Source organism: Corylus avellana, chromosome ca10 (genome assembly GCF_901000735.1).
Source record: "Corylus avellana chromosome ca10, CavTom2PMs-1.0".
NCBI lineage: Eukaryota > Viridiplantae > Streptophyta > Magnoliopsida > Fagales > Betulaceae > Corylus > Corylus avellana.
This window is the reverse complement of record NC_081550.1, coordinates 20,811,104-20,825,386: the sequence shown is the minus strand read 5'-3', so window position 1 is coordinate 20,825,386 and position 14,283 is coordinate 20,811,104. Positions and strand designations below refer to the sequence as shown.

Here is a 14,283-nt window from a genome sequence, read left to right as displayed (position 1 = left end):
TCTAAATTATGGAGATGGTTAAAAATATAGTGAATTCTATTATTTCTCTTCTAAAAAAGCTTTTTAAAGAACAATATACACGTAGAATTGGGAGAATCATTGGAGGAATCGTAGCATTTCTCTTATCTTTTTGGATCAAGATGATTGCAGGATTTTTATGCTATTGAGATCCAAGTCTATAATTAGGAAGAGAAATGCTAGGGGTGCTAAATTTTTTATTAAGAGATTGACACTAAAGTAATGTGAAATTTATTTGTTGGTACCCATAGTATTTCTCTTTATTAATTTTTTAACCATATTCAATAAATAAACTTCATATTATTTTGACATTTATCTCTGATAAAAGATGTAATACCTCCAACATTTCTAAATTAGTAAATGGGCTCAAATAAGTTGTCGAAATGTAGGACGCAACACTCACCCAAAAAAGGAAGGTTGAGCTACCACATTTTGTTAAACAGATTAATCCAAGCAAGCCTAAGCCTATATTGTTCAAACCCAAAAGGGCACAGCATTGAGTGATACAGTGCAGGCATTTAAATGATGATAAATACTCTATCTTATAATTTTATTTTACTTTTATTTTATTGGGTTAATGTGATAATGTCATCAACCCTTTTTATCCACCTGTACAACTATATTTTAGTCTCCCAATCAAAGCTAAGTTACAATGAGTTTCCTTTGTTGATTGTAACACTCCACATAATTATGTGACAATTATTTTAAAAATAAATATTGGTTTATAAGTTACAAAGATTTTTTAATTTTTTTAAAGTATTCTAAGTGCAAAAATTTCCCTAAAATGTATGTACTTTTATACCCATGTGAAAGTGATCAACAAAAGATGTTTTAAAATTTAGAAATTACACTCATCGAATGATTGATGTTACCATCAATCAATCGATACATGTGGCTCACCGAACGATCGATCTAAGGGCCTTTAAAGAAATTTTTAGGACCATGTAGTATGAGAGGGCTTTGTAAAAGGATCTTAGATAAACCCTAAATCCTATTTTCGCCATTGCAAACACTAAAACCCTAGAGTGAGAACGATAGAGGAAGGATGAGAGAGAGAGAGAGAGAGAGAGAGAGAGAGAGAGAATTTCTTGGAAGCTTTGCTCGGAGAAGCTCTACCATTGTGTTAATCAGCTAAACCCAACCTTTAACTTCAATTTTTAAGGATGATTTCATAATTTATTTTCATATCTAATTATGCTTAGTTTTTCTAATCACATGAGTTAAAGTTAGTCTTTGTATTCTAAAAGGTAGATCCTTGCATGATAACCTTAGATCTTGAAATTTTGATTTCGCTTTTGTATCAAACAACACTAGAACACATACTAATCCGTGTTTTAATGCCTTTTATCTTGCATGGTTAGCAAATGGGTTTTCAATCATGTTAATAATAACTTAACAACTTTCATTATTAAGAATGTATGAAGATATGATTGATGGTAATGATTGTGCATGGTAGATGACATGTATTAGGGCTTTTGTAATGACTAGGAGCTTGGTTATTGCAAGAGATTAGGGTTTTGTAGTTAATTATAAGTTTTAAGGGGATCAAACATTAGATCCTCGAGGAGCTGAACATTCAATGCAGAAAGTGGATAATTAGGGTTTTATTGCATGGTTAGGGTTTTAGCCGCATGATTAGGGTTTTATGTGTAAGATTAAGATGATTCGTGTGCTATATGTCTAATATTATGATATAATTTGCAGTGATGTGAGCGTAATATGTCTGAGATTGAGGTAAGTAAATGCTTACAAAATAATTAAACTCTTTTAATATACAAATGCAACATTTCTCTTACAAATTATGAGATGTTTTGTATGTGCGGTTTACTTCATGAATTACGTTATGAGCCCAATTTTTTCATCGAATGATTATTGCAAATGCTATATGATTTATAATAATTGAACATATAGTGTGGATCATCAGATGGTATGCACAAGTGTATAAAGGCTTAACTCTATGCTAGTCTATAGTTAATAGATTTATATTTATTGTTTGGCCTTAGATCCAATGGTTGTATAATGTGATCGGCGCAACCATATATGGTTGGTGATCACTATAGACCAACATTATTAATACTTTGCTAAGAAAATAAGTTTATATCGGTGCATAATTTCTTGACGCATACTTAAGAACCAACCATATTCTCCTTTTCACCGGCGCTTGGGTAATTATGTATAAGTTTTTAAGCACCGGCGTCCCCAGTACACAGTCTTCAGCACAGTAAAAACACTAGCGATTTATATGCGCCAGATATTTTTCTGTTGAATATTTGATATTTTGTGCAATTTATTTGTCTAATCCTTGTGTCAACGAAATGCCGGTGCAGGTTATTTGTGCATTTTATTTTCCTATTTAATTAGCGGGGCCTAATCCTTTTATCATGGCATGTTAGAGTGTTCAAACGCTGAGTATATATACATGCTTACAATGCTATTGTGACATGAGTTGGATTGTAATTAGGTATTACGTGGCATGAACATTAAAAAATTAATAAAAGCATGACAAAATGATCTATTTGATCATAAAACTTAGAAACCTTATGAAATAAATTTATTTAAAACCTTATGAAGCGATTTCATTAAAACTTATGACAAAATGACAATTACTAACTTGACAGGTGCCTTTTGTTCATATTTTTTACAAGACTAATGGAGACGTAGGAGTATATACTAGTTTGAACAACATAAAGGCTTTCTTTTAATTTTGTTTATTATAATATATATTATTCATACAATAATAGTAAGACATAATATAATATTATTTAGTAGGTTTTTTATATAATTGTCATACAATTTAATAATGTGGTAGTTAAAATAAGTTTTTGGATCAATACTTATTAAAAAAAAATTTAAAATTAAGGTTTAATTTTTACTGTTACGCCATTCTAATTATATGACAGTTAGATAACAGTATTCTAAATAACATTTATATGTCTTTTAAATATTAAAGAGCTTGAAGCTTGGATTACTAAACTGAGACAGTTGAAATTGAACTCCAACACTAAAATCGTTATTTCACCTAGGGGTGCAAAGGCGGGCGGTTAATCGCTATAACCGCCAACCGCCTAACCGCCTAACCGTTTAACCGCATTAACCGCTAACCGCTTAACCGCCATAACCGCCTAGCGGTTAGCGGTTAGCGGTTATTGGGTCTACTAACCGTAACCGCTAACCGCTAACCGCCTTTTTATATAATATATTTTTATAATTATACATATAACATAATCACTTGATCATTAAATCATAATTTTTTTAAAAAATAATTAAATCACAATTTGAGTATTAATATATTATCACTATAATTTATATGATTATATCATATAATCACTTGATCATTAAATCACAATTTTTTAAAAAAAATAATTAAATCACAATTTGAGTATTAATATATTATCACTATAATTTATATAATTATATCACATGAGATTGATTATTAAATCATTTGATTATATAATAACAAATTATACATATATAATATGACATAACTCATAAGTATACTAATTCATACTAATACAACAATTAAATATCTAGAGACTTATTTCCAATGTATGTTATAAACCTATAAGTCTATATAAGTCTACATATGTATATGAATAATATAAATGTATAATATCAATAGTTAATCATATGATTCAATGACAATTCAAATACTTTATTCAAGACTTCAAGTGAATCATATTATTAATGTACAATGATGATATGATTCGTATAATATCAAATTCAGTAATTGACATTGGATTAAACAATGACCAATGTGTTACTTATAAACATAATTTAAGTATTAATGTATTATCATTATAATTTTAGTAATTTACATATTATCACTATAATTGATATGATTATATCACATGATGACTTGATCATTAAATCATATGATTATATAATAATAAATAATACATATATAATATGACATAACTCATAAGTCATAAGTCTACAAGTTAATCATATAATTCATGTACAATGATAATCACAATTGATTCAATTGAATTAAACAATATGTTACTTATAACTACAAGTCTACAATTTAATTAAAGCATTATTAGATACTTTAGGAATTTAGGATTTAGGAGTTTGAACATTACCATTTACCATTAGATATTAAGTTCAATTCAAAGAAAAAAGATTATAAGTAAACATGATAAGAATTTAAATAATTAATCATATGAATCATATGATATAATTTAATGAGACTATATGATTATATAATATCAAATTAAGTAATTGACATTAGATTCAACAATGTGTTACTTATAATCACAATTGAAGTATTAATGTATTTTTTGAACATTTTTTAGAAAAAGAAATTTAACCATTTTTTGAAAGAAAAAAAAAAAGAAAATTAACAATTTTGAACAATTTTGAATTATATATATATATATATAATTGCATATTGAATAATATAAATGTATAAGATAAATATTTAACTATATGATCCAATTACAATTCCAATACTTAATCAATTATTCATGTACAATGACAATGACAATGTGATTCATATAATATCAAATTAAGTAATTGACATTGGATTAAACAATGTGTTACTTATAACTACAATTGAAGTATTTTTGTTTGTTTGTAAGTGTATAAGATCAACACTTAATCATATGATCCAATGACAATTCAAATATTTATAGCAATTGGGCCCAAGAAGATATTAAAAATACAAGAAAAAAAATGAGGGTAAAAAAAAGCCAAAAAAAAAAAGCCCAATTTTAAAAAAGCGGTTAGCGGGCGGTTATCTATTTCACTAACCGCTAACCGGCCACTAACCGCTAACCGTTAACCGCTAGGCGGTTAGCGGTTGCGGTTAGTAAAATTTACTAACCGCTAGGGCGGTTACGGTTAGCGGTTATTGCCACTAACCGCTAACCGTAACCGCCTTTGCACCCCTAGTATCTAGGCACCGATGGATGGAAACAATTAATATGGAAGCTTAGCACGGCATCCATTTTGCATGTTTTCAGAGACATGGCACATAGCTAACTCTCAAAACACTCAAGACACAGCTTTCTGAAACATTTGAAGTCAATATTGGATATCTCAATAGATGAGAAATCAAACTATATTAATTACAGGACCAAAAAGATTGCCAAAAATCTAAGTCAACAAGGTTTTCAAGTAATCAAACATTTTGGAGTTTGAACATGGTACATGCTCTTAATCTTCCTGGAAACAACCAATTCAGCCACTTGAGATCTTCCTATGTATTAGAACATGGAAAGAGGGGTGAACATAGCATAGTACATTCATTTTTCACAGCCTCAGCAAAACGATTCATTTTGGAATGAATGGACGGACGTTAGAAAATTGGGAGAAAATGTAACGTTCTGGGTTAATTGAAAAGGTGTCTTAAATCCCTCTGTTATATTTTATCATCAAATATAGTCTCGACGACCCATTATTTATGTTTTGGCCCCTTGACGAGAAATTTTAATTCCGTCACTAATGAAATTGATGGTTACCAAACATGAGAAGTGGGTGTAAAGTGTATTAATTTGGTGTAACCAATATTAATGGAGAAGAGATTGTGCATTGAAAATTTAAGAAAAGGTGGATTAATTATTGTGGGCTTAACTTCTTTTTCATGTCTTCCTAACCTCTACAGTTCTACCAATGTATTTTAAGACCCCCAAGTAATGTCAAATTCTCAATCTTACACTCAATTACGCACATATCTAGGCACCGACCGATGAAGACAATTAATATGGAAGCTTAGCACGGCATCCATTTTGCATGACCTCAAAGACATGACACATAGCTAACTCTCAAAACACTCAAGACACGTAGCTTTCTGAAACATTTGAAGTCAATATTGGATATCTCAATAGAAGATGAGAAATCAAACTATATTAATTACAGGACCATAAAGATTGCCAAAAATCTAAGTCAACAATGTTTTCAAGTAATCAAACATTTTGGAGTTTGAACATGGTACATGCTCTTGATCTTCCCGGAAACAACCAATTCAGCCGCTTGAGATCTTCCTATGTATTAGAACATGGAAAGAGGGGTGAACATAGCATAGTACATTCATTTTTCACGGCCTCAGCAAAACGATTCATTTTGGAATGAATGGACGGACGTTAGAAAATTGGGAGAAAATGTAACGGAGAGATTTAACACACCTTTTTGATTGACCCAAAGGGTTTAAAAAAAAGAATGAGGGTGTTTTTAGTTTTCATGTGTTTTCTCAGAAATTTATTATACATTTACCCATGTTTTTATTTTGAAAAAAAAAAAAAAAAAAAAAGGGAAAAATAAATAAAAGTTTAACAAACGGAGCTATTGTTGCACACTTGTGGGGAATCCATTACCACCTATGGATGTGTTTCTACTTTCTACCCCCACAAACCGTTATTTTTCTTCTTCTTCTTCTTTTTTTTATTTTATTTTTTATTTTTTTTTTTTGAAGTTGAGAAATATTATATACTGCATTCTATGATGCTAGGCTGATATGACAATGTTGATCATTCTTTTTTAATTTTTCCTTTTAGCAATGATTTATTTAAAAACCGATAATCATTATAATATCAATATGTTTTATAAATAAACATAAATGTATGGAATATAGATGGAGGAGTAAAATGATAAACCATAAATAAATAAATAAAAATTCCGACACTTTTGAAGAAGTAGAGATTTTCGGCTGCCAAAAGTCAGCCAAGTGTCTACTAAGTGATTTTTTTTTTTTTTAATTGAAGAGGAAAAAGTTTACAATGGGGATTATGGATGACCGAATTTGAAGCATTAGCACTAAATTTAGGATGACCGAATCCCTTTATGGTGATACCATCCCTAAAAAGTTAACCTTCCATCCTTAGGTTTTAGTTTTGAATCCAAAAACTAGTTTTAAGACATTAAAATTCAAATATTAACTCATAAAAATTTAGCTAATAAAAAATAAAAAAAAACAACACAATTTTTATTTCAATTTTTTTTTATTATTATTATTTTATTTTTTAGAAACAACTACGTATTAGACCACGTTTGGCTGCCTCAATTTGACAGCCGCCTAGACAGACTCCTTTTGAAGACATAAAAGAGAAATTTGAGTAAAAAACGTAAAACACGAAAATCAAAAAGATAGTTAACCCAAAAGCCGAGAATTAACAACATTTTTGGAATTAGAAATCATTTTTTATGTGAAGTTTAAATCTCGATGAACGGATTCCAAGGCTACCCACCACCCACCCCCAGCATTTTTGGATGAATACTATTAATTGTGAAGTTCAACTTTCAGCATGCATGTGGTCCGTACAGTCAACAAGAGGACAATTTCACCACATTTTATTATTATTATTATTATTATTATTATTATTTTATACACTTGAGAATATTGTGTAGCTATTATACCCAGCAGCTCCCTGCCTTCTTTTTTGTCATTTTTCTTTTCACATAGTTTTATTTTGCTATGAAGAAATTCCTTTATTTTAGTCTATTAAATTAATATGTCCCCTAAAAGTATAATAGAATAAAGGGTTCATTTTATGATTCAAATTATTATTATTATTATTTATTTTTTTGCTTTCAACTTCCAGAATATCAGGCCCAAGGATGTCAATGGGCCAACCAAGCCGACCAATGCCTGGGTCAGTGGATTAAGCCCATAAGATGAGCCCAACTATCATGTATCCAGACTCCCAAGACAAACTCCAAGCTGCATCCTCGTTGGTCCAAATATTCAGTGGACACTGTTTTGAGCCCGGTGACCAGTAAATGCAGTTTAAATGGTCATAAATAAATTTTGTTCTGGCTTTTGGGCTTTTGAGTGCACAAGCCACAAACTCTCTTTGTTTTGTTTGTTTTTTTAGGCAAGATAAATTCATTACAAGAAAAGAAAAGTACGCTTGGGTTCCATACAATAAAAAGGAAAGCAAAAGAAACCAAAAATGGGCTTCAATAACTTCTTATTAGTCCAAATAATTGTGTTGTAGTTCATGGGACAAAGTGACAATGCATTATAGTTCATGATGGCAAAGTAACGCGAAGTGACGGATTGACCGTCTGAGTTAACGACTTTGACTGACAGAAAGGGGTTTTGAGCACAAAATGATAGTTTATGGAAGCAAAGTAGTACAGTTGACAATTCATAAAAAAAGTGTCAAAGCGTTATAATTCATAGAAGCAAAAAGTAGTTTTCCAGGGTATTTTTATTCTCACATTCTCACAACAAGAAACAGTCGAAATAGTTGGAAGTAATGAAAAATCCCAAATATGAAATGGGACCAAAAAAATGGATGTCGTCATATAACACAACAACTAAAAAACAACAGAAGGAAGAGGTACGTAAGCCCCACTCCTCCTTTCAATACTTTTTGCGATCCCCAACAACAAAAGCATTCCACAGCAGCACTCACTCTTTCTGCCTTTTTTGGGGCAAAAACAACGAGTCAGTGGGGGTGGGGTGGGGGGGAACCTCTCTAAAGTGGCTTAGCTCAGTTTGAACAAACCACCAAAAAGTCAGTTTCTTCGGCTGCAAATTGCGAAACCCAATAGAGTTTGGTCACCCCACTGCTCGTATGACACCCTTATTGGATTGCTCATCTCATCATGTCGCCTCCCCCTTAATACTATTCACAAATATAGTATACACTATACACAATTAGATTTTCCATTTGCTCCCTCGTGTGTAGTGTTGCACTTATAGAGGGAATTTAGATGTTAAATTGTCCTAATTCAAATCCCACATATAAGACAATTCTTATGAAATTGTTTATCTGAAAATGGTTCAACAATTCAAAATTTATTTAAACAAGTGAATTTAATATAAACTTTCCCACGATGTGATGCCCAAACCAAAATGTTTGAGATCTCAATTCCTTACACAAAAGTGTCATGTTGACAAAAAACAAAAAAATTGCACCCATTTTCTCTTGGTTGGAGCTACCCTCAACAGCTCAACCCTAACTACAATATGGGGGGTGGTCGGGCTACGTAACCACTAAATCCGAGCTGTTTGGTTGTGGCCACTACATGGCACATCAAAGGTAACCGCAATCACCCCTCGAGGTGGCGGACCACCCTAGGCTCATCAATGGCAACTTGATGAGTCTTGGGGTAGTATGTCACTTTAAGAGGCTCTAGTGGCGGTGTAGAGGTTCAATAAGGGAGGCTGGACAAATATATTTTTTAACAAATTGCCCCATCATGTAACTTTTTCTATTTTTTTGAAAGGATAATGTCATATTAGGACAGAAATAATAAAGTCGTAAGTCTATTTATTTTTTAATAAATAATGTTATTTAGTAAACTCCTATACAACTGAATGACATGATTGTAAGAATCAATCCTTAAATCTTCAAAAAAGAAAAAAAAAACTAATCTTAAAACTAATTTTTACAGTCACTGTTACGATCATAGTGTTGCACATAGGTTAAGTTTAATCTTAACCATATGTATATAAGTTATTGAGCACCTTTTACTTGTAAGCTGGTTTTCAATAATGAGTTTTACCCAAAGTTTGTATAATTTGGTATTAAAGCTAGTTGGCCACCATGTTAAGTATATGATAAAATAAGTTGCGGCATAGTGGTCGAGTCACGAAGAAGGCGACCTATATGCCGTATTAAAATGTCTTGCTACTATGTATGAGTATAATATTAAGTCATTGATTAATACTGATAAAAAAGTAGAGTTACCAAAAGAAAAATGACTACCATTATGTCAGTGTCGATAGAGTGAGCCGTCATGAACGTCAGCTGCGGAGTGTAGTAGTATTTTACGATCCTAATGTCCCATATGAATTAAGTCTAATCTTAACCGTGTATATATAAGCTCTTAAGCACTATTCTTTTATAAGCCTATTTTTAAGGATAAATTTTACCGAGAGTTTATATCAGTCACATCGTCAAATTATAAAGGATTCTGCTCAATATAATTACTTTTTTTCTTGGCACTATAGCAGTCATAGATAGACAACTAAAGGGACCCTCTTTTGCTGCATTTCTTTAGCTGCAAAGAGCAGTGTTAGTACGATAAGGCACCCAGAGAGGGTTGCTGCATGTTTGAGCCATTCGCACAAGACAACAAATTGCACAAATTGACTTTACACCGCGCGTGGAAACATATTCCTGAACACCCCCTTTCACCACTTCGCCAGTGCCCAACATTCAAACGCAAAGCCCGCCACCTCTCACTCTCTCCCAGCACTTTTCTCTGTCATGGAACAACAAATTCAAATCTCTCTCTTTTTCCCCCATTGCTTTTTTCTTTTTCTTTTTTTTCTTCTTCTGTAAACTACTACTCCTTTTGCTAGTTGAAAGTTGAAAGTTGAAATTCCACAGACCCAACTCACTGTTTCTCTTTCAAAACTTCATCATGAAGTTGTTATCTTCTTCTTCTTCTTCTCCTTCTTTTTCGTCGTCTTCCTCCTCTGCCTCTTTTGATGTAAACATGTGTAATTCAAAGAGTGCCACTGCCGGGTGTCTCGCCGGCATATTGCGTAGAATTCTCTGCTCTGGTAACCTTCCTACACACCCTTCAGATCAAATCAGAGAAGCTGATTCTGTGGTGTGTGACAAGGATCAAGAATTGAAGGCCGCCAAGGAGTGTATAGAGAGATTCGAGGCCTCTGCCTCGCCAGGGATAGTAGCAAGGCTGATGGGTTTGGATTCGATGCCGGAGATCAACAATCTGTTGCATGCAAGTTCGAAACCGAATTCAATTTCACGTAGCCGATCCTTGAACTCTACGGATCAATTGGCGGGGTTTGATTCAATGCAGGGGCAGCATCGGCGGGTGAAATCCACGTTGTCGTTCCGAGAGATGCCGACATTCCTCGAGCTAGAAAACGAAAACTTTCTTATACTCAGCTTCGAGACTGGAGGTGAGAATAAAGAGTTAAGATCAAAAGGGAAGAAATCTGAAATGGGTTTTGGAGAATTGAAGCAAAGAAGAGCAGAAAGATGTAAAAATGGGGAGAACAGAGCAGAGAGGGTGTCAGAAAAGAAGAAGACGAAGAACAACAACAACAACAAAGGATGTCAAGAAGCCAAAAAGAAGCAGAGTAAGAGAATCTCTGATAATGGCAAGTCTAAAGGTTCAAGTATTACTCGGTCTCCTTCAAAGAACTCCAACGAAAAACCATACGGTTCCCCGGAAGCAGTAAAAACTTCCAAATCCGTTAACCAGAAGGAAGTCTTCCATGGAAGGAAACTAAGTGAGAGGAAAAAAACCAGTCTTTGTGTCGTTCAAAACACAGAATCTGAGTGCAGCTCCGAAGATTCGAGCCCTGTTTCTGTTCTTGATTTTGCCCATTTCCTCACTGATCCTGAAATCCCAATATCAGGTTTGTTACTTTTGTCTTTCTAAAGTAGAAGTTTTTCCATCTTCAAATTTGCAAATTCAAGAACTTTATTTTTCAAAATTTCAGAGTCGAGTTTGGCCGATTCAAAGTCACGAAGGAAGTTATCGCCGGAGCTTGAAAATCACAAGCAGCAATCTCCACGAAAGGACAGTAATCTAATCGGCGATGAGCTAACAACAAAGAAAGTTGAAGGCAAATATCATGGAGCAAAGAAGAAAGAGTGTCAGAGTCAAAACTACGTGGATATGTGGGATGAAATTTCCAGGCTGACTGGAGCAGAGTTGGTTGGATCAAATTGGGTATACAGGGGAATGTGGAAGCATGAAGATATTGGTGCAAGTTGTGAGCTTGAAATTCTTGATCAATTGTTAGATGAATTGGTAGGTCAACTATCTGGACTTCCATGAAAAATTTGAACATGCAAGAGTTATATAAACCTTTGTAAATTTCGCATTGTCAATAAACTCAACAAAGAAATTTTGTTTCATTTTGTTTTTTCTTTTCTAATTCTTGTTTTCCGCTCTCACCATGAAGTGGAATTTGAATATAAGTTCTATGAATCGATAAGTTTTATTAGCAGGGCTAACAACTTTTTACACAACTCCCAAACTCAATTTGAGTTTAACATAAAATTAACGGGTTATGATTAAGAGGTTTATTCTCATTTAATTAAATAGGCGGGGCTATGGTCAACTTATATAAAATTAACGGGTTATGATCCCCGGCTAACAAGTTTTATTAATAGGGCTAACAACTTTTTATACAACTCCCAAACTCAATTTGAGTTTAACATAAAATTAACGGGTTATGATTAAGGGGTTTATTCTCATTTAATTAAATAGGCGAGATTATAGTTGACCTATATAGTTTTAGAACAAACTTTTCCTCCAAACTGGGTTGGAGGAATTTCCTTCAACCTATACTATAAAAGTGACATGTATCTCTTGAACATGTGAGATGCACATATTTTTTTATAGTAGGGATAAAGTTGGAATACATTTTATTAAAAACTCATGTGCATCTCTCATGTTATTAAAAAAATAGGCACATGTCACTTTTATAGACTAGGTTAAAAAAAAAAATTTCAACTCAGTTTGGAGGAAAACAAACTTTGTCCATAGTTTTATACTCATATTTTAATAAGACTTGAATCTGACACACGACATTTTGGGGTTGAATTTTTTTTTACACGAATCTGACACGAAATTAGCAGATTATAATTGAAGTGATTGACCTGTTTAATTAAATATGTCGAGTTATAATTAACTTATTACGACTCAAATTCGACATGCAAATACAAATTGTCAGTTAAAAAAAAAAAAAAACTTTATTATTATTCATTTTAATCTAGTTAAGGTTAATAATTGTTTTTTTTTTTATTTTTTATTTTTAGACGAGTGATGTGACAACATTTTAGTCGTTAGATGCTTTTATTTAAAAATGGAGCTACCCCTATAAATAAGAGGGTTGCCAATAGGAGGGAAGCCGGGGCCAACCAAAATCATTAGTGGCGGCCGCATGTTCCCAACTTTTGATAATGAAACTAGAATTTGAATGATATTAATGTACCTTAATATTTAATCTCATCCTGTTCCTAAGCACATCTCTAATCCTAGTATTGTGTATGTTTTAAGAAACCCCTTTTTTTCCTTAAGTAGGCACATCTGGGAACCCACCAACCCAAAATAATGCTCCACTAGACTAACCAATCATTACTATTCTCATTCAACAACCCCATCATAATTAATAACGTCTCTTTTGCAAACTTAACTGGCAAAATTCAAATAAGCCAACTAAGAGAATGGTTTTGAATATATACTACATAAATATAAATATATCAAAATCTTATTGGATTTTGATCCGTTAGGTTATGTTTGGCAATGGAATGGACTTAAAAAGTCGATCCGTACTGTAGCAAATTTGATTGATGTGAGAGAAAAAAAATAAGAACGTTTTGTATAAAAAAGTGAAAAATTTTGTTTTGTAATTATTTTTTTATTTGAATAATAATAAAAAAAATAATTGATTTGATGTAAAAAAATAAAAATATTGGGTTAATTTTGAGAGAAAAAGTGTAAAAAAAAATTTGAGGTTTTGGGTCATGGGTCTTCTTTCCAATCCGGCCTCTTGCCAAACATAACCTTAGTGATTTTAAAAGACATTTATAGGTGTAAAAAATGAGAGTAAATGTATCATTCTTCTAAATATATATACACGTTGACAACCCCAAAAGTAACCAATAATCTGCAAAAGAGTTCAACTTCATCATCCAAATGAAGTATTCCCAAAATGTTTGGACTACTACAATTTTTACTACAATCCTCTACAAATTTACGTGGCCGTTCATATGGGTGTCATATGGTATATGACGTGGATGAAAACCTTAACTATCAAATTTTGACTGATAAATTTAATCATTTAAAAGTCAGATGAGTGTCACATGAAAATTTACCTAACAAGTCAGTTTGTAAGAAATTTACCTAACAAACTATAAAACAAAGAAAGACGGTGACCCAGTGAAAACTTCAATGTGAGTTGGTAGAAACGTAGAATAATTATATATGCACTTGCCTTCTGTTCTTTATTCTCGCCAGTGTTTAAGCCACTATATCTTATATACCTAACAAGAAAAGTTGATTGAGACACCAAGTTGGGTTGCCAAAGCCTGCCTTTTTTAAGTGCTCAACAATCTCCCCCGTGGAAAATTACGGAGCCAATGAATCTCAACTTTTTTAATGCGTAAAGTAATACGCAATATTCAGAGAATCGTAAAGGTAGGACAATGGCATCAGAGGCAAAAGACGAGAGAAAATGGAGGTGGAAATATGCCAAGCTCCAGCTAGAAAGTTGAGATGAAATTGGCGTCCATTTTCAATTTCAATTGGTTCCAAGAAGATATCGTAGATAAAGGATAATTCATTGGTTTCAAAGAGTAAGAAAGCACCATGGTGACATTAATA

At 32.6% G+C, this 14,283-nt stretch overlaps 1 protein-coding gene across 1 annotated transcript; it reads left to right on the top strand.

The window, feature by feature from the left end:
• The first annotated feature begins 10,298 nt into the window (after positions 1–10,298).
• On the top strand, positions 10,299–11,810 carry LOC132164412 (uncharacterized). Its single transcript, XM_059574919.1, has 2 exons — positions 10,299–11,305; positions 11,390–11,810. Exons 1-2 carry the CDS (start codon positions 10,336–10,338, stop codon positions 11,728–11,730), a joined length of 1,311 nt encoding a protein of 436 aa, XP_059430902.1. The 5' UTR covers positions 10,299–10,335; the 3' UTR covers positions 11,731–11,810.
• Positions 11,811–14,283: the final 2,473 nt, after the last annotated feature.

Excerpts from the sequence above, each read along its gene's own strand:
- LOC132164412 (XM_059574919.1), top strand. The coding sequence starts at position 10,336 with ATGAAGTTGTTATCTTCTTCTTCTTCTTCTCCTTCTTTTTCGTCGTCT. Across the intron at positions 11,306-11,389 it reads TCCTGAAATCCCAATATCAG|AGTCGAGTTTGGCCGATTCA; the intron begins GTTTGTTACTTT and ends TCAAAATTTCAG.